Raw genomic sequence first — 20,696 nt, 5'->3', positions numbered from 1 at the left:
GACTATAGAAATATTGAACATCTACTTAACACTAGTTAAGCTGAAAGCCTCCATCTTTGCTTAACATGCTACAACATTTGCACACAATGCTTTGTTAAGCAACCTGACAAACTGTACTGCCCCCTTTCCAAGGGAAAATTTTCTAACCTATTTATATAATTGGCTATACCGTCCCACTAGTTTTCTTATATTTACTTATAGGACAGCGTAATATTTTAAATAAACATTTCAAAATATATTTTTACATAAACTAGAACTGCTGGCAGTTTCTCAGTAGTTTGTAAATTTTCAGTAAGAAACTATCTCCTGCTAAAAGACTTTCATCTTGCCAGCAGTTTCCTGATGAAAAATTAAAATGTCTCTTCATGTTCAAGTAGACTCAATATTAATTGGAATTTTCGCTTGACCAGAGCTAGGTTTTGGATGTGGTACAGGTTAGGAAAAAATATCGCTAAAACAGACTGCATAGATTCTTCTCCACTTTTCCACTCTTGCCCTTTCTCAAATGTAATCAAGTTTGTGTGTCAGCTGCAATGGTCCACTCTTTAATAGAAAATGAAGTCTGCTGGTCAACAGAAAATTGGAAGAGCAGCATAAGTACATATTTTTCTTTCTTTCTTTCTCTGTCTCTTCTCTCCCCACTCAAACCCCCTCCCCCAGTTCTGGTGATAATAGCTTAAATTCTTTAGAAAGGATATTAATTCCAGGAAGTTTCACAGTTTGGCACTAAAAAACATGAATCCCATACTGATTTCCACGCTAAACACCTCAAATGGTTTTGCTGATTATTTCTTCAGTTATTGCCTTCTTTCAGAATACACGAAGACTTCTCTCAAGGGTGAACCAGATACAGCAATACACACTTCAGACAGCAATATCCTGCTTTCACTCCCTTCACTGCAGTTACTTATGGTCTGACTAGGGTTGCCATGCTACTTTTTGGTATCAGATAATGCTTTTCAATGACTTACTGCACAATCTTAACCAAAATAACAAACTAAAAATGCCTGTTATTTCTTAGAAAACCACCATAGCTATAAACTGCTAGAGGGCAAAAAGCACATTACTGCCAACAGGAAGTTGGTATTCAGCTTCTCCCACTGGAAATGACTGCGGTGAGACTTATTCAGATCTAGCCTTCCTTCCAAGCCCTTATACATTCGTAGTCGCAAGCCTGGATTGACAAATTTTGTTTTTTGGTTTTCTGTACAATGCTGCATCATGATGCAGTAAGAATGACGAGCATGACTCACATCCTTAGTTTAAAAGACAAGAGGAGAAAAAAAAATCCCCTTTATAATCGTAAATTAAAACTGTTTTTGCATCCGCACCCTAGAGTTGCAGCATATGATACCTTGAGTTCTTGCACTCTGGATGGTCAGACTCCTCAACAATTGCCTGCTCTAGCAATTAAAGCAGGAGGCTCCACTCACGTGGGAGAAGTCATTCTACAAATTCTCTAGTTTGGTTGCCATTCTTGATTTCACTAGCCCTTAAAACCTGCCAAACACGGATGTGAAATGCCAGCACTTTCTTTCAGCTCACCTTGTTCTCCATATATTGTAGGGGGAAGATGATGCTGTGGAAAAAACTGTGGTGGCATGTCCCCAGGTCCAGTGACAGGAGGATAAAAAGCTGTATGAGAATTGTGAATAAAATGGGGATGGTGCGCCAGGTATGGAGGTAAGTGGTGGGTTGGAGAGATGGCTGAAGGATAACTAGGAGGGTAACACTCTGGAGACTGGGGAGTAACCACCACCCTCCGAACGCCTGTGTTGTCTTCTATCACCTAGAAGTGAAGGCAAGGAAATTAGCACAGTATGTACCATTCAAATCAAACATTTTTAAAGCCGCACTGTTCACAGTTTGTTCTTCCATTAGAAAATGGAGAGTCCTAAGTTTTATTCATAAATATATTTCTAAAATTAATATCAGCACAAGTAATCATAGTTGCAATCTACCTTTTCTTAGAGACTCAGATAGCCATACTAATCACTGAAAGACTTACTATTGCTAGTGATAACTATGTGGCTAAGGACCGAAATAAATATCCTGTTTTAGAAAATAAAACAATTAAGAAGAGAGCAGAAAGTACCAAAATAAGAGTACTCATTAGGACCAATCTCATCTTGTCCACGTAAAACTTTTATCAATTTTGACTCAAATTGAGTGCTATTTGAGAGCACGCAGACTTAGTAACACTTAGAAATTAACTGACATTGCTACTGTGGAAGAGCCTGGGTGTGTGACATAAAGAAACGGTTTCTGCAGGAATCTTTTATGTTGACACACTTTTTCAAAATAATTGCTCTGTTTACAAAAGACATGTGTTAAAAACAAACTATAGAGCAGAAGTGCTTTTCTGCTGCATCCTGGTCTACATGTCCATGCAAATCAACTCTGAAATATGCATTCCTTGGCCCCAAATACCATAGTCAAAGCATATAAAAACAGATGTAGGAAGGTGAAAATGTGCTTAGGTTGAAAAAAAAAAATCAGCTTATAATTTTTCCAGAGTTGTATTTCTGGAGAACAGTCAACCTGCCAAATTTCAGTCCAGGCTTAAGAGCCAAACTTTTCTTTAAGCCTATGCAAAAAGCTTCTGCCATTTTGAGGAATTAAAAATACAATCATATAAGAACAGTTAATATTCCTTTAGTTCTGTGTGTACAACTAAATAAAGTAGAAAAGCATATAAGGAAGCACAATTTAGTTTCATACAACAGGCTGTTACAGAGACTTGTTTCTAAACCGACTGAGGACACATCGGAGGAAAACAACATAAGCAATGAACGTGTTCCACGAGATAAGCGTACGTGCAAAGGCATAGCACAAATGAAAGGAAAACCCAGCTTGCTTACTTATCGACTAAGATGCACCATCCATTTTACCTTTAAGGTACTCCTATTGCGGTTTTAGGAGTTTTTGCTGTTTTGCATTCAGGACACACTCACCTCAGAGCTCAGGTTTTCGGCAGACACAGTCTAACAAAATCTAGGCATCTGCCATAAGATACTGCCGCTCTCAGCTGCTTGCCACCACCACTTGCTGGAGATAGCAGCATCAGCAGAAGAGATCCTGCTAAGGATTCCCATGCTCCAGCTACTCCAGTAAAATCATGGTATCTTAGCCTAAACCGTAAAGAAAAATTTGCTTATGCTAATACACACTGGACTGAAGCAATCATGGCTTGGGCACGCATTTGTTCCTGCTGACTGCTGCAGAGTGACAAGGTTTGTCCAGAAAGCAAAGCCAAAGAGCCATGAGAGGTAATGCTCCAGCAAACATGAGTCTGTGCCTCCGGCATCATCTGAGCAAGTAATCACAAGGTAAAATTTAACCAGTATTAGCTGACCCATCCTTAACCCAGTGGTGTCCTAGGCTTATCTGAATTTAACCTCTTAGCTACAAGCTAAGACCACGGACATGCACAATTTCTGTGAATCAGCTGACTTGCTAGAGAAGACAATTTTCTATAAAAAGTAGCTCAGTCACATGACAAAATGATGTTTTATGCTAAAAAGTGTGTCCCTTGCTATGCCGAATAACCAGAATAGAAATCATTTAACTCAACGTATTTATTCCTAACTTTTAATCTGACATCTTAAGTTAGCAATTTGTTACCTGCCAGCTTTAAATTTCAAACTTTACAGAGTCCTCAAAAGACAGCTGACCTTCATGTCACTTCAAGCTCAGTATTTTCAGGCCTCCAATCTTTTGTTTTATTCAACTTTCACAACTGCTCTGATCCTTGCATCAGCTCTGAAACATATACTTAGAAATCTGGAGAAGTGGAAAATCTTTTTCCAATTAGCACATACTTAAAAAGCAGAACTATTCATTTAAGACTGTGTAGAGAAATGCTGGACTTACTCCCTTACACTTGGATCATGTTCTAATCTAACTATCTAATAAGTTCCTAAATTTTGATGTGAAGCGTTTTCATCATGGCCTGAAAGACGATTTTGGTATTTTTCCAGATCGGTACAAGCTCTTACCTGTACAGTCAGGCCAGACCACAGATGCGTTTTATACCTTGGATGAACCAACAAGCAGATTCAGACAGAAAGACTGCACTCTGTAGTAGCATATAATGTAAAGTGAGAGTTAAGTTATTAGGGCTTCTCTTCCAGAGCAATATTCTAGACAGCCCGGAGGAAAGCTCAAAGTCCCTTTGACGATCTGATGCAATTCTACGATGATGAAACTATGCAGTGCCAGCAATAGGGAGGGAAAAGCCCAGCACTGGGGATGTGATGGCCTTCCAAATGACTTTTGTCAAAAAGCTAAGACTACCTTTCTTTCTCTTCCTTGCAGTCCATAGATGCTTACAACATCTGGGTTACTATACATCCGTATGTTCCAGACGAATGCAGAAACACAAAGAATCATGCACACAATTACTTTATTTCCTTGCCTACAGGATATTTCCTCTCCAAATGAGGATTTATAGATATACATGCAAATTTCTGAAGCTCCACATACAGTCTTTAAACATGATATTTTGTCTCTAACGGAACAGAAAATTGGTAATCAAATGTATTATACGTTGTATGTATTATGTAACTATAAAAACAGGAATGGTTGAACTGCAGGTGGGTCTGATTTGTAAAATTTGCAGGGGGTATATTTTAGTAGTGCCATTATGGGAGATGACACACACTATATCAATTTGCGAATCAGTTCTTATCCATTCCTATAAAAACCCTATAACTCAGAGAGGTTAAACTTTGTTATTTAAAGAAATCTGCAGTTCTTTGTGTCTGCTTAGAATTGCTTGTTGTGAAGATCTTAAGTTCTTCAGGTAACTCACTGCCTACTGAACTGCCTCTAATTCAGCGCCCAGAAGCAATGAAGCCCTAACCTCTGTTGCAGTCTCTAGATGCAACTGAAATATTAAAAGCAATTGCTAATTTTAGCAGTTTGTATTCATAGAAAAGTATACCTGGTCATTTGGCACTTAGAGGCAAACTTTTATTATTTTGTGTTTTCCAAACAGTTACTAGCTCATTGTTTTTTGCTCATTGTAAATTGTTTTTTGCTGTTATTTTTTAGTGCTTGCTGGTGTAATTGGCACATTGCCTCAGCAACAATATTATTATACCAGTTTTGTGTATTTTTTCATATTTTAGGGAGCTTAATTACTAAGTGCGGTAGATGATCTTTCAGGAGATTTTGGATGAACGTAACTCTTATACAGTAAAATTACCTCCCACATTGGTTGCCACATTCTGAGGATAGTATTTTAATGGGTTTTTTTTTTTTAGTTTTACATTAAAGATATCATTGTAGAATGTCAACTCAATCTAACTGAGAATTCACTTATTCAAAATAAGTCACTACTCCATGTTCTCTGTTTTTCTCCAAAGTATAATCCTACCCCTCAAGAAAAATAAAAATATTTATTTTGTACAGGTATATTGTACCTGTGTTTTGTAAATTCCAGTTAAAGTAATACAATTACTCTTTCCTGTAACATACAGGTTTACTGAATGGGTGTAACACATTAAGATGGATTTAATTTCCATTCTCTTTCAAAAAGATATTCTCATTTTATTCAGACTTTGTGTGCTAGATTCTGCAAGGATATCTGGAATACAGCCACTGAGTGGGCCACAACCAATACTTTGAGAATGTCATAAACTAATCTGAAACTTCACTCATAAATCAATCTGTACTAGAAAAGAGCACAAAATGAGCTCATCCACAATGAACTATTTATTTATTCCTTTAAATTAAGGATGCCAATGCAAGATCAGGCCAGTCCAGGCCAGTCCTGACAAGTTTAGCATCACTCTCTTTGCCATCCATTACTTACAAACACTAGTATTAAATATCTATCTCAAACTCAGCATATAGACAGGATGAGTATCTATAATATTGACAAGAACGTGGTGATATTTTACATCTAGAACAATACAGGTCTTTAGGGCTAATGCTTACGAACCAGGAAGGTTCGTCACTTTATGGTTTGCTCCATATGAGTATGTGATCTAAAAAAACACTGGTTTATGTTGAGCATGTTAGGGAGGATCACGCTGTTAAAGGATCACTCAATCGATCACAGTCTATAAAATGCAAAGGAAGCTCTGTGAGCAGCAAACCATGCAAAAACAGAGAATTTGTGGCTAAAAGCTTATGCTAGACAAAATCAGTCCAGAGGAGAACATCTCCTTTAGTGCAGATATTTTCACAAGAAAATCCTGCTTAAGGATGTGGCAGATTTTCCGCTGCTTGAAATATTATTTAAAGACTTTTCTCTTTCTAGAAGTTTTGTTCTCGTTCAAATGCTATGTGCTCAACACAGGAATTACCAAAGTGCGGGAGCATGGCTTGTGCTGTGCGGTCCGGACTGCACGACCCCAGCATTCCCTCCTGACAGATCAAGTCTTATCAGCAGCATGCATACTTCATGCTCAGATTAGTAAATTAGTCCTTTAGCCTTAAAATACCTGTGGCAGAGAGTGAACATTGACAACTCTGTAAATAAAACCAAAAGAGGATTTTCATGCCAGATTTTGTTCTCACTGATGTTCAACTACATATGAGCAATTCTTCAAACTCTAACGGAATTACTCCAGATTTAAATCAGAGCAGTCCTCAGCCAATAGCCATAAGATGACAAGCTCATAACCACATTTTTTCCATTTTTATATTTCCATATATGGAAATATATGGATATTTCCATTTTTTCAAATCTTTGTCACTCTAACACTCTCAATTCTTCCTTTCCTCCCCCAAACTACAATGTAAAAATGCAAAAACAGCACTTCACGAAGATGTCCCCAAATTTCACAGTCTAACATCTAAATCACCATTTTTTCACTCAGCTCATGCTCTGGGAGCTCGGAGGCAGCATCACAGCTCCTCAGCGGTGAGGGGCAGCCTCACGTCAACACCTCTAACACGCGCGGCAGCCCTCCTGCAACACCAACAAACCCAGCTTCTAGTCATCACTACCAATGTGGCCCTTGAAGTCTAGAAACAGAGCTGATCTCGCGGGGCACAAAACGTCCTGCCAGGTCCCTTCTGCTGATCATTTCCCCAGTACCAAAGAGGTAATGAAGCATCACTGTAGTCCTGGGCTCCAGGCAGTAGATAGCTAATGCAATGTCTGAGGCTAATGCTTACAGCTCCAAAGGCTTGGCACAACAAAATGGAAAAAAAGATTTCATGGCTTTCCTTAATAGGCACCGTTACTCCTCCCCAGGGGTAGCTGCTTTCTGCCTGACTCCTACATATACACTTTGGGGCAAATCAAACCAAAAATCAGATGTGTTTTTATTCACTTCTCAGGATGAATTAATTTGCCTTACAGCCTTGCCGTTACCATTCCAAATTTGTATTCTCAGGGTTTATCATGAAATAGTTATTAATTGTGAGACAATAGAGCAAAAGCAAGAGCAAGTAAGGCAGGGACATTTATGGCAATAATAGCTGATTTGATTACTACCCACTTTCAAGTATTATTTCATATCACATTATCTGAAAGGCAAAAATGCTCTCTCTCCACATGGCAGAAAAAACATCCTGCTGCTAAAAAGCACTGAACATATAGTTTTTCCCTGCAACTTTACAACACATTTCCAGCCACTTGGAAAATTTTATTCAAAGAAGGATTTCTTTTTTTTTTTCTTTCTTTTTTTTTTTCTTTTTTTTAAAAAAAAAACTTTTTTTCCCCTTTTTTGGGGGAGGGGGGAAATGGCACTTAAACTACTTACGGGTTCTTTAGCAGAATTATTATGGTGCCCCATAAAAATCCTTGCAAAGCAGACAGGATGAACTGGGTTCAGACAGAGGTACAACTGGAAGACTTTCATCACTCAGTTGGAAAGCACTTCATTTATAAAACAACCTTTTATCTTATCTTATCTTAGGGCTGGTCGGTAAAGGAGTTTAATGATAAAAAAAGGTGTCAAAGCTATTTCAAAGGAAAAGTAATTTTTTTAAAAAATAAAGCCAAATGGAGTTTTTATTATTAAAACACAAAAACCAGAAGTCAGTCAATAATAACAATCCTACATGCTTTTTTAAGTGTACCTTTCACTCAGAGACCAAGGAAAACCACGAGCTTTGAAACACACGCTGAGAGTGAACATTTTCATTGTTGCACCAAATGGAAGAGAGAGGCTGGTCCAAAAAAATAAAATAAAATAAAAAATAAGATAAATCAAGTCTCTCATTGAAAATATTCCCTCAGTTTCTCACATTAGTTGAAACTGGAGGGCATCAAACCACTTTGGGATATCTAGGATATTATCTGTACCAAGAATGCAATTAGGGCATATCACAAACACCAGCATCAACACTTCTTTCACTGAAGCACTGATTTCTGAGAATTGCCTCCAGATATCTTCAAGTCAAGACTTTCAGGCAGGTCCTTTTAAAAGATGGAAGCACAATATCCTCTATATTTGAGGCACACTTTCCCGTACTCAGAAGCTGAAGTACCACAGAGTGATTGCAGTATTTTGTAGGATGTAAGTATGATATCATCAACAATTTTTCAAAAACACACAAATTCACATTTGCTGGAAAGGGAAAGGGATTCCAGGACATCATACATTCTGTACATAATATTAACAAGATGTCAGAATACACGTATCAGAAGTTCTTACGTTATCCATTAATGATGTGAAACACTGTATACTCTTAACGAAGCTTTCAATCCAGTACAGGTCTTGATGAAATCGGATTTACTGTATTGTTCATAGAAACTTTTCCTTATATCATTTTTTTTTCTAATTTCAAAAATAACGCAAGCTTCGCAGAAGATGGAAGGAAAACAAATGATCAGATAAACTTAAATGTGTTGTTTACATAAAAGAAGGGTAGCTGTTCAGGAGTCCTAAAATCTAATAGCTTTGTGAAAGGCTTTTTCTATCTTTTCCATAAATACAAATTTGAAAATTTAATCATGCTCCTTAAAAACAAAATCAAAAAAAAAAAATCTAGTCCTTGACATGTTGCAGGATTTCTACTGGGATTATGCTGAGAAGCAACAGTGGCTCCTTCTCTCACTTCCAGACTCCTACCCCTCATGATTTTCATGTTAAGGCATCACCCAACAATGCAGACTGCTCAGAGCAGTAGCGAAGTTGCACATATAAACTCAGTTTGTGCACATAGCTTTTGTTAGCATTAAAAAAACTTCGTATAGACACACCATATAGTTTGTGAAGGTGCACATGCATGCTCACATGGGCACACGTGTACGTACTGTCTGTAAAAGAGGATGAAGAGGTATTGCAGTTTTCATTTTCAGCAATATTTCTAAAGTACAGAACACTTCAGTCAAGCAGAGTTCTCCATATGAATCAATGCTACTGCTTCTATAGGCGTTTTAACTCTTGAAGAAGCATACCTGTGAGATATAACCTGGAGGCACATGTATAGGGGGAATGGATCCATTGGGTGACATCATAGGAACCTCTGCTGGTCCTAGCAGAAAGAAAGAGATGGAATTTTTTCAGTTAAAAAAAAAAAAAAAAAAAAACCAAAAAAAAAACCACACACACAGTTGCTCAGACAAGGATAAAACTAGCTTTACTTTAGAAGCCTACAATAAAAAAATAGAAAAAATAAAAAAAACCACTCAGCAGCTCCAGTAATTTAAGGTGTACGGACGATGCTTTGTGCTCTCACATTCAGAATAAGATCACTGTTGAATAACACATTTTGTTGAAATAACATTTTCAGCATAAAACAGCTACAGCATAGGCTTTATGTTACCCACTGATCAACTTATATAGCATTAGGCAGTAACATAATATGTCCTTTAGCAGCCCACAACTCCTATACTGAAATCTGGTTAAGTTATTCTTGTCAAAAGCAGAGAAGAATTGAACAAAGCAGAAACTGTGCAGCCTGGAACTCGGCACCTCCCAAGAAAAGCGTCCAATTGTACCAAAAATCACATATGTGAAAAACTATCTATCTATGTAAGAATGCACAAAGACCAAACTCATTATCTCAGCTATTCAGACTAACCTTGGAATGTGGTTATATAAGCAAAAAGCTTATGGTTTCCACTCTGAAATCCAGCCCTGAACATACCAGTTCCATTTGGAGGTACTAAGTACAAGTATAACAAAGTAAGTGCCATAATCATTAGATTTTGCAAACAGAGCCATACAGCTAAAAGAAAGTGTCTAGATAAAATGGAAATTGTTCACTCAGTAGCTCATTGATTTAGTCATTAAAATCAGGAATATCACGCAGGAGACAATTAAAAAAAAAGACATCAGACACATACTTGCAATAAGCATTTACTGCTTTGAAAATGGAAAATTAATTTAATTACATTCTTATTGCATATGAAAATGTTTACACAAACCTATTTTACCTAGCATTTGCCATGGGCTAAAAAAAATATCCATCATCAGTTACTGCAGCTAAGCTGCCATGTGACAGCTTAAACCACACAACTCAAACCTGTGATTGAGCTATGATAGACATAAGGTAATAAATATTAGCTTGCCTTTTTGAAAGAAGCCACTATATTGAGAAGAATTTGGAGAGAACTCTACTACTTTACTGTAAATTGAATGTTACCAATAACACAAAAGATCACTTCACTGCCTTTTCTGATGGAGCAATCATTTTACACCTCCAGCCCATATTGCACTCACAGAAAGGAAGCTAAAACTAATCCATACGGAGATCCATCCCAGGCAGAGACGGGATGTAACAGCCTAAGCTGGCACTTGCCCATCAGCACAGGACTGACTGCTCGTAAAGTTAAGATGCGTTCAATGAAACTTCCAACAACGTGAAGTGAGCCAGAGTTTATTTTTCTAATATCAGCAAAACAGTAAAAACAGTCCACATAATTAAAAAAGTCGCTCCTTATGCACCTACGTTTTTATACTCCTCGGACTACTTCTCCTGCAATAACCAGGCCTTCTCACCATCTCTAAACGCAAGTTACACACGTGAATTCACCTGAATTATTTCCATCTGCTCTGATTTTGGTTCACTTTTCCCATCCAGTTATTTATAGTCTAATCCCATGTATGGTTTTCACTAGTCACATCTAGCCTTGAAATATGACAAATTGTCAAGCTTATTAAGCATATGAAACTCCTAAAGTTTAAATTTCTATTATTTCACAACTTATTTTGGAAGTGTGCATTTCTGTTACTCTTCATACTTTTCTGCACTTAACTATCTAGGAAACTTGATCTGTAGTATATTCCCACAAAGAAAAAAAAATCTCAATTACTATTGCTTATTATTCAATGCATGGGTTTTTCTTACTATCTCATTCTATAGCTCTGTCTCAATTCTTTTTCTCCTCAGAAAAAGATCACGCAATTCCAATTTTAGTGTGAATCGGAAAAAAAATCAGTATGAGCAGCAAGCAGTTACTGTGGAAGGAGAGCTGTAGTCTGCACGGTTCTGTTTAAGGCCATCAAAAACAGGAAGCAACCACTAGTTCAGAGGAGTTTTTCAGAACTATTGAGCAGATGCATTCTTCCTATCAAAATACCCTCGTAAAATTTTTCTGAAGAATACATTTTTCATTTCTCTCTGATTCTACTTTAGTTTATATAGGCGGCCAAGTTCCACACCAGTCCGTTGGACAATATATGGCTACAGATAACAGCCCACACAGACAAGCACACAACGGCACTTCGCTGCGGAAATCCAAGCCACACTTGACAGTCAAGCGTTGCTCAGTTTTGCAGGACAAAACACGTCTGAGAATAGCTAAGATTAATTATTAATATTGCTAGGTGACTCACTTCTTATTGGTAGCCTTTCAGATTTGAAAAACTTCAAGAAAAAGAATCTTTATCAAATGAAGATTTCTGAATACAGTCATTAAGTAGACGCCACAAGCAAACAGTGCTTTACAAAATAAAGTTTTATTCTTTAATCTGTTTCAACCTTCTCCAAAATGGTACCTACTTATATTTACAGTGGCCCTAACTGCTCTTTCTCCAAAATACATACACTGACTTGAAATTAAATTTGAAAAAAGAAAGTTTTAAATTTCTCTATGTAGATCAGGAGGTTGCTATACCACAACCAACCGAGCCGCACTTCACTCGGCATGCTTCATCATCTCTCCTTCTAAACCTTTTGCCAGTTGCTCATATGGAGTAGCAATCTTCTCGCAGGAAGAAATCAAACTCCCACACAGATGCTGTTGACTGTAACACTTCCATTTCAATAAAAAAAAAGAGATTGTATTTTATCATCAAAACGTGCACCATGCAAGAAGATTCTTAACCTTGGATATGACCCACAAACTGTTAAAGTCATTTGGATAACAGGTTTTAAAAGAATGACAGCTTAGTGATTTGCAGCTAGATTTTGTTTCCAGTGCTTTGATTTCAAGGCTGGCCAAATGACTTTAGCATACATTATTTCATCTCTCCCATCATTGTTATCAAAACAACTTCAAGTGGTAGTGAGCAATATACAGAACACATCTCCGCAGCACGACAAAGCCCAGGAATTAAAGTCAATTCTTGCAGTGAAACCACTCCCCATTTAGCACCAATACAAAACAAAAGCTTTTTCTTCCTTTCTTGGTATATTTTTAGTTATGGCTAATATTTTTGAACTGTTAAAATAGTTATTTACAGAATAACATTCTTAAGTTACTTATATCCAGCTTATATTCATGTCTTACCTAAGGGATCAGATTCTTGTAAGTTTAAACGAAGCTTCTGTTTCAATATAAAATTTGACCTAATTGCAAAAAAATTCAGTCTGCTTCAACAAGGCTGCCATAAAACTGAAACGAGCTTGTTTTAATACTTTTTGAACTTGTTAACAAAATAGCAACATCTCCTGCATTTGTACTGAAAGAAAGCCAGAAGAGATTTGGCCATCTCCACTAAAAAAAACAATAGGCCAAATTCCACTCCAGGTTCCAGCATCATAAATTCAGCACACCTCTCAGCTCCTGGAGGTTTGCCTCAAAATGCTGGGGATGGCTCCATTGAAAATGCAGGTGCAAAGAAATGATTCCTCCTCATCAAATGCCAGAGGAAAACTGGAAGAGCCAGCCCTTCACAGGCTGAAAGCCTATCCATGAAAATAGATCTACCCAGGAAAGTGAAAGAATATTGGGAAAGAATTGAAAAGACTTTCCCAGTTTTGTTGCCTTTAAAATACCTGCACAAAACCAGCAAAGTTTATTCTAGACCTACTTGTATTACTGTGTATTATCTGAAGTTGCAGATTTAAAAAGTTTGATTAAAAAATTTTTATTTCTATTTCCATTCCCAAGAAGTCCACTTCTGTCACGAAAAGATCGCCAGTTCTTCTGTCCATTTTTCTTCTTTCAGGAATCACATGTCAATCCATTTGAGGAACTCCCAGATTCTTATCTATGACACTTTCACAATTCTTGTGTAAAAACAATTTTATAAGAAGTGTTTTTTCTGCTCCTGAGTAACCTTTTTATGCATACATTAAAACTCCCTTTAGTTGAATTAGTTTTCTTCCTTCAATTGCAGAAGCAAAATCTGGCATTTCAGTTCTCTGGCTACAGCAACTGCTGGCTTGCTTGCTTACCACATAGCATTACAGGGGAAGGAGGCCATTGCCTGGTATCACTAACTTGTTTTTCTTCCTTCACTGTTATATTTAAATGCATTATTTTTCTCTTCTTTGTGTAAATGATGCCCACTGGAGAATATTATTCACATCCAGAACGTGGGCATATGTTCTACTGTGTTTCCACTGATCATTTTACATGGCTTATTACTAAGACTCAAAACCCGTCTGGCTTCATTATAAACTTTACCTTCTGCCCAGAGCCACTGAAAACTGGACTAAGTTCCTGAAGAATCACAGCCCTGCTTCCAACCAGCTTGTGCTGACTTACAGTTTCACACTGCAATACTTGCATTAGCAGAGAAACTAAATTTAATGATTTTGGCAGTTTTACTTTGAAGAATCCTATAAATTTTAACAACATGAACCTACTGCACTAGCTAAGCAGAAAACGAAATCCAGCCAGGTAAATCCATTATATTTCATAAAGCTTAACAGTTATAGTTGGTCCAGGAAAAAACATTACGCCTCTCTCTCGTTCACCCTAAAATTGGTATCACATCTTCCAAAAGACAGGCCGCTGCTTAGGAAGCATACGTATCGAGCAGGAGGTGTGACCAAACGAAAAGGAAAGATAATTCACGGGCAAACTGGCCTGTTTTGTATAACTGCTTTGCTAAAGCAAACGACCCAGGCCTTGCTGCCCTTGGCAGGGACCCAGCGGTTCCCGTTTTCACATGGACAAGCAGCTGTTCCGTAACAATTTCCTCAATGAAATAAGCACAAACAGGCTCCCTTTCACTATCAGGCACACATGTCTTCTCTTTCCACTTCATTATTCTCAAACCGACATACGGGCCAAATAAGGTGATGACACAGGGGGAGAGGAAAAAAAAAAAAAAAAACACAGAAGGGAAAAATAAGAAAAGAAAAAAAGCCAGACATTTCCACTCATGCTCCTTCCTTTGCAGCAGAGGTGCGGATGGCATTTTTCCCTCTCTTTTTGGCAAGAGTAAAACTGCTTGTTGCACAAACTCGCCGTGACAGAACAAAACGTGTGTGTGTGTGTCAGATCAATTTTATAAAATCCTAATCCTTTCAAGTAGGATCTAAATAGTTTTCACAAATAAGAATTGCCACAGTTTGGAGGTGCAAACTCTCCTAGACAAGAGCTAATTCAGATGCTACAGATTTTATTTGAAAGCTATTGATCGGGATGCTTGCAAAACCTGTGTGTTCTCCAGCCTTGACAGAACCATTCTCATCCATGAAAATAGGTACAATATATTTACAAAACAGCAGTGCTTTTTTATAACTTATTTATTTTTTTTACATATTCCACTCACATACGGTAAAGGTAATGGAAGATTGAAATCCTGTGTGTCTACTTATGTTAATAAGATACAGGATCCTAAAAAGACATTTATCTTTCAGAGTTTCAGTGCATTATCATCATTAACATTAATCACCAAATCATGCAAACCTGAACCGCATGTTCAGTGCTTGGATCTTAACAGCAAAAGGCCCTACAATAATACTGAGTCCAGAGTCTTTGACTGATATTTTGAACACACGTAGACAAACTTACTTAACCAAATATCAAATCAAAAGATGCCGAAATTTGTGCCAAGAGCATCAAGCAGCCAGTTCCTGCGGCATTTTCTGGCTACTTTGTATGAGAGTGCCTTTGCTGTATACACCAGAGACTCTCAACAACTGCTTATTTTACCTGTGTTTGCTACTTGACCTTCTTGCACACAGCAGGAGGCTCAAGTACATTTGATTTGTAGCTAAACAACAGCACTCTACATGAGTTGACTCTTTAAAACAAGAATCAAGAGATTCCTATTCACTAGCATGCTATTTTGCAATGCGTCTCCCCCAGAGGTAGTAGTCTAGTTTGAGGCATATTTTAGAAATAATAAAACACAACTTGGAACAACAGGCAATTCACCAAAATAGATCAGCAGCGTTTTCTGAGCACTCTGTCTTGAGCTATCACAACACAGAGAAAGCTAGTTTAAATATTCATTTTTATGAAATGAAAGGCTAAAATTCAGAAGGCAAAAGATGTGGTTGCCCCAAACAGGGCAGAGAACAGCAACACCCTGCAACGGAGGTGGGGTGCTCCCTGCCCACCTTCGCGAGGTCCTCAGGTGCCACGCTGTCAGGGCCAGGAACCAGCTCCTTCCCTCCCTCCCCAGACTGTCGGGTTTCCTTCAGAGGGAGGCTTGCACAGGGGACCAACGTGCCATCGACAGCCTCTCCTCTCGCCACGGGGCCAGAACGCGAGTGGGACGCGTGGCGGACGGGCAGGGACTCGGGCTGGCAGGGTGGAGCCACCCTACAGTGGCTGCAGTAGAGAGAAGCTGCATGAGCACTAGTAACGGTAATTTGCATCAGTGACAGTTAATCTCACATATTAAGAGAAACTTTCATAGTATGAAGAGCATTAAACACTTAGAAAAGGTTAAGAATAGGCGAGTACACTTGTTTAAGCACAGAGAAGGGAGATGGACTCAATGAACTCTTCAGGTCCCCTACTACTTGACATTCCCAAGGGGGCTTGCTTTGTCTGCCTTTTTTTTAAAACAAAACAAAACAAAAAAAAACAAAAAAAAAAAAAAAAAAAAACACAGTCCTAGGCCCATATATACCTGCAGAAATCAAATTTAAAAATCCTACAGCTGAACTTACTCATCAGAAATTAGTATTTTTTTGGAGTGGAAACTTTTTTTTTTTTTTTTTCTAATAGAAATGGAATACATTTTGCCCCAATCTGAATAAAGAAGTTAGATGTTTTTGCTAAAACAAACCTTTTCTGGTTGTTGATTCATCAGCTGCTACTGCAAAAACACTTGCAAAGAGTATGTTGCAATACTTCAAGCACTGAAAATAAGCATATCCCCATGGCAATTCACCAGATGGGTTACAGACTGTAAATCATAGCTGTCTAGACTAAAACACAAGAGACAAACATCTGTCTAAAATCAGTTAACTTGAATGGCAAATACTGTTAAATAAATTAGGAGTACTCTGGACATTGAAAACATCTGAAATTAATCCATTTGCACATAAGCCACCACAGAATAACCTGAAACTGCAGAGACATTAATTATGGGATGAATATTACCTAAGATGATGCTCGACTTCTGAAGCAGGAACACAAAAGCATTCCTACTACCCAGCACCAAAAAGCAGCACAAATTGCCTCAAAGGATTCACGAATATGTCCCCATCACATCTGTGTGGAGTGGAGTTATGATCCTCACTTAACAAATAAAAGCATGAGACAAAAAAAAAAAAAAAAAAAAAAAAAAAAAAAAAAAAAAAAAAAAAAAAAAAAAAAAAGACCGAGGCAGGCTCACACAGGAAGTTTGTGGGAACATAACTGGACACAAAACCAAAATACAGCTGAAGTCACAAGACAATACTTAAGACCAAATGAATTTTCAGACTTTTAACAGACTTTTAAAGACCTGTTGGACACCACATAGAAAAATAATTCTACTTAGAAAAAACAAGTTCCTCTTGTATCTGCTACCTTCCGCTATGGCTTTGCATAACCATTAGCTTTATGATAGAAATATTCTAGAAAACCAGCAGATGAAAAGACTGCAGCCTGCCCATGGCAGAAGGAGCTGAGATAAAGGGAAAGAGACAGCAGAAAATTGAATTTCCAAGCAGGAGCAATTCACCACACAGCTATTGCCTTGGAGACCCCACAAAAGACAGAGCTCAAATCTCACATATCGAGTTTTTGCACTGCTATTGCTTTGAACAGCAACAGAAGTATCTCTGTTCTCCATCCGTGCTTTCAGCACTACGGTTGCGCTCTATACCCGGAGAGCCGACAGCAAGGCCGCCGAGCGGCAATGCCGTCACGAGGAGCGGCCGTTGGCTAGGGAGACCTGTTCCATTTTTACCCCAGACATTAGCAGCATTATAATTTAGATCTCATAAAACACTACTTGCCTGGTATCAGGTGGGATAGTTTATTTGTAGAAAGACAAACACCAAGATGCAAGAATATCGCAGGGGATGAAAGTTCACTCTCAAAACCTTTTTTCTCCCCCATTTGCAATCTTGAAACAGCTCCTCAATGCATACTAACGATGTGCACGATTTTGGGGTGGGTGAGCGCGCTTTCTGGTACCTCCATAGTGTGGTACTCACTAGTTACAGGTTTGGCTCTCCATAAAAGATTTATACAAATTCTAAACAGTCAGCTTTGAGCACAACTTTTGTTAGAGATAGTTATAATTACACAATACCGGTTCTCTGAAGCAGTAACAAAAAAATACTCCCATTATTCATACCACAATTATTATATTACCACGGCAACACCAAAACGTCTGTACAATCAGCAACAGATGCCACCTCAAGCCAACAACAAAAGTTAACACATTCGACTCTCTTCCATGCCAAGCCAGGCAATTGCTAGGCGATGGCTTTTCTTTGCACTCGTCCACCCACAGCGAGAACTGTCGCCCAGACCATGAAGATTCAGGGAAGAGCCGAGCCCTCCGGCCCAGCCGGCGCTGACCAAGCAGTACCGCTAGCAGTCGTGACTGGGCCCGACAATCTCGACCCAGACTTCAGAGGATCTATCAGAATTCCTACACCTGAACGTAGCAATCAGAAACAAAGCAAATAGTATTCACCTGACACAAACAGCAATCCTGATGATTTGGCAGGGAGGGAAGGAGAATCAATACCTCGGATGACTGATAAAACGTGAGTCCTAACAAGCCAGGAAGCGGCCCTGGCGGCGCAGGGAAAGGGATGAAACCAGGCCGCGGGAGCTCCTCAGTGAGCCGCGCTCGACGTGCAGCGCGCTGCAGCACCGCTGCCCCCGGCGCGGCCCCGTCCCTTGCCTCCCTCAGGCCTGTGCTGCAAACACAAGCTCCAGCCTTACTGTGATTAAGTACTTCGCAGTCGTTTCGTGAGGTATAGGAAACCGTCAACATTCATATTCACTACTTAACACCAAGAAGCGCTAGCACAGTTGCTGTGACAAACTACCGCTTCCCCAGGGTAGAAGCACAGTTTTAGTACTTACTAATATATATATACTCTAAGTATTAAAAGCAAGTTTCAAAATATCATTTAATATTGTGCATCTCTCTGCTTGGGGGCTTATTAAGTATTGCACCATGATTTGGGGAGGGAGGAGAACCCACAAGTTTAAATTTAAAGTGTAATAACCAGTCCAGTGTTCTGGATAGCAAGTGCCCTCCATAAAGCCCAGGAATTTTCCAGATGAATCTCTGCCTCCTAGTAAGAACCTTTTTCTCCTTTGCTCCCAATAGTTCAGTAATTGCTGCCGACACTGAAGCAGCTCATTAAGAATAAAACAAATAAACCAAAAAAAATTGCATCTTAAGTACAGAAGCCTCAACAAAAATCATTCTTCTGCTACAGCATACGCTGGTCGCTGAGCACGACAGCCCTGAAACACCTGCTCGAGGCAGGGAGCTCCAAGGCAGGCAGCTCTCCGCTCCCCAAGGCGGCCACCTATTCCTAAGCCACTTCTGACAGATGTTCGTCACATTTGTTCTTAACAGTTTCCAGTGACAGAAACTCCACAATGTCCTCAGATAACGTATTCTCATTCTACCTGCTTTGGCACTGAAAGTGCTTGCTATTTCTGCTTGCTATTTCTTCTCCTGCTGCAGCGGACATAGCACCCTCCTAATGTTTTCTTTCCAACAACTGTTTGTAAAAGTGTCCCCTCCCCATCCCCAGGTTCACAGGTTCTCCTTGAGCCTTCCTCCTTCCATAGAGCAAACAAAACCAAATTTTCAACCTTTTCTCATAGGTCACACTAACAGACCCCTGACTCCTCTTGCTGCTCTACCCTGAACTCCTTCCAATCAAACCAAATTAAATGGAAGGTGCTTCAAGCACTGCATAAAGCTGATCAGAGCTACCTTAATCCCAGCGAGGCAGAAAGCTGCTTGCATTAACTTTTATTTGTCCTTACCACTCCTGCTCTGGCAGGCTCTCCTCTCAGCAGCTGTCTTCACTACACATTGGATTTCCCAGGAAAGGCGCTGACTCCCTTTATCACAGTCCACTTCCATTTATTAAAAAAAAAAAAAAAAAATCAATGTGGGGGGAAGGATGTGACTTGTCAGGTTATGTTTGGCATTCCTTGTCATCCTCCCCTCATTCTTACTAGCTTTTGTATTTCACTTCTCAGATTTCCAAGCTGAGCCACTGAGATAAGAATGTTAGTTGAGTAGTGCTTTAAAACATGCTTCTTGGCTCATGACAGCATTATACCCTTCAAAAAATAAGCATTAGCATAAACCATATGTTCTTGTTTTCCTCCATCCTCAGATAAGCAATCCTGATGACACTACATGAGATAGCGGTGCAAAATTTGACTCATGTTCCACATAGATTAACTGCTCAGAAAAAACAAACACTGTATAATCAACTAAATTCTTCCAACTATCAAAGTAACACTTCTGGTTTAAAAACATGAATCTAGAGTATAATCTCTAAAATATTTTAACTTTTCAAATTCAGTAAAGGGAGTTTCTCACTGGTTATATGAACTGCATATTAACTATGAAGTTAATTTGCCATCTAAAACGCTCATCATGTAGTTTTACAAGGTAACAACTTGTATGCTCCAGAGAATAAGAATTTCTACAACTACATACGAACTGGCTATCACTCTTTAGAGATTTACTGCCGAGGAGTTTTTAGGCAAACAAAATGCAGTTTGCGAACAAAATGCAGTTTGGTACTTCTCTTGGGCAAAGTAGAGTGCAGAGGTTCCCCTCGTCTCAGCTCAGGTTGTCTTTGGAAAGCTCATGCGACTCAGCCAAGGGACAAAAAGGTGACAAGCTTAAACAAAACAAACAAACAAACAAAAAAAAACCTCACCACCCACATATCTGAATGTCAAATCTCTACGTTATATCCTGTGCTAACGCCCTGGCTGCATGAGGCAGGAACATGTAGTGGCAGCTGTAGTGGACCATGGCTCTAGGACACTCGTGCCTTGCTTGGACAGCATGTCGCCTTTGGCAGAAACACCAGCTCGAGGTATTCTTTCGGCCTAACTCCCACCCCGCTCACCGTTCATTGCTGCCTCCTTGCCATCCCTTCAGCTCTTCCAAAACAAACTGCTTTGCAGGTCAAGCAGTGAACTGGATCTTTTTTTT

The 20,696-nt window shown here is 38.9% G+C and overlaps 1 protein-coding gene across 2 annotated transcripts in view; it reads right to left on the bottom strand.

Annotated features, from left to right (window-relative positions):
- The window catches only part of FNDC3B (fibronectin type III domain containing 3B), a 216,556-nt gene that overhangs the window by 98,084 nt on the left and 97,776 nt on the right, over nt 1-20,696 (bottom strand). For both annotated transcript variants that reach the window (XM_062582738.1, XM_062582739.1), the window contains exons 4-5: nt 9,365-9,441; nt 1,546-1,789 (exon numbers count right to left, since the gene is read on the bottom strand). In XM_062582738.1, coding sequence (XP_062438722.1) covers nt 1,546-1,789; nt 9,365-9,441 — 321 coding nt within the window. The remainder of the gene's footprint in view (nt 1-1,545; nt 1,790-9,364; nt 9,442-20,696) is intronic.

Source organism: Rhea pennata, chromosome 9 (assembly GCF_028389875.1).
Source record: "Rhea pennata isolate bPtePen1 chromosome 9, bPtePen1.pri, whole genome shotgun sequence".
In the NCBI taxonomy this organism is placed as follows: domain Eukaryota; kingdom Metazoa; phylum Chordata; class Aves; order Rheiformes; family Rheidae; genus Rhea; species Rhea pennata.
Note: the sequence above shows the minus strand (reverse complement) of the source record. Positions and strands in the feature narration are given on the sequence as shown.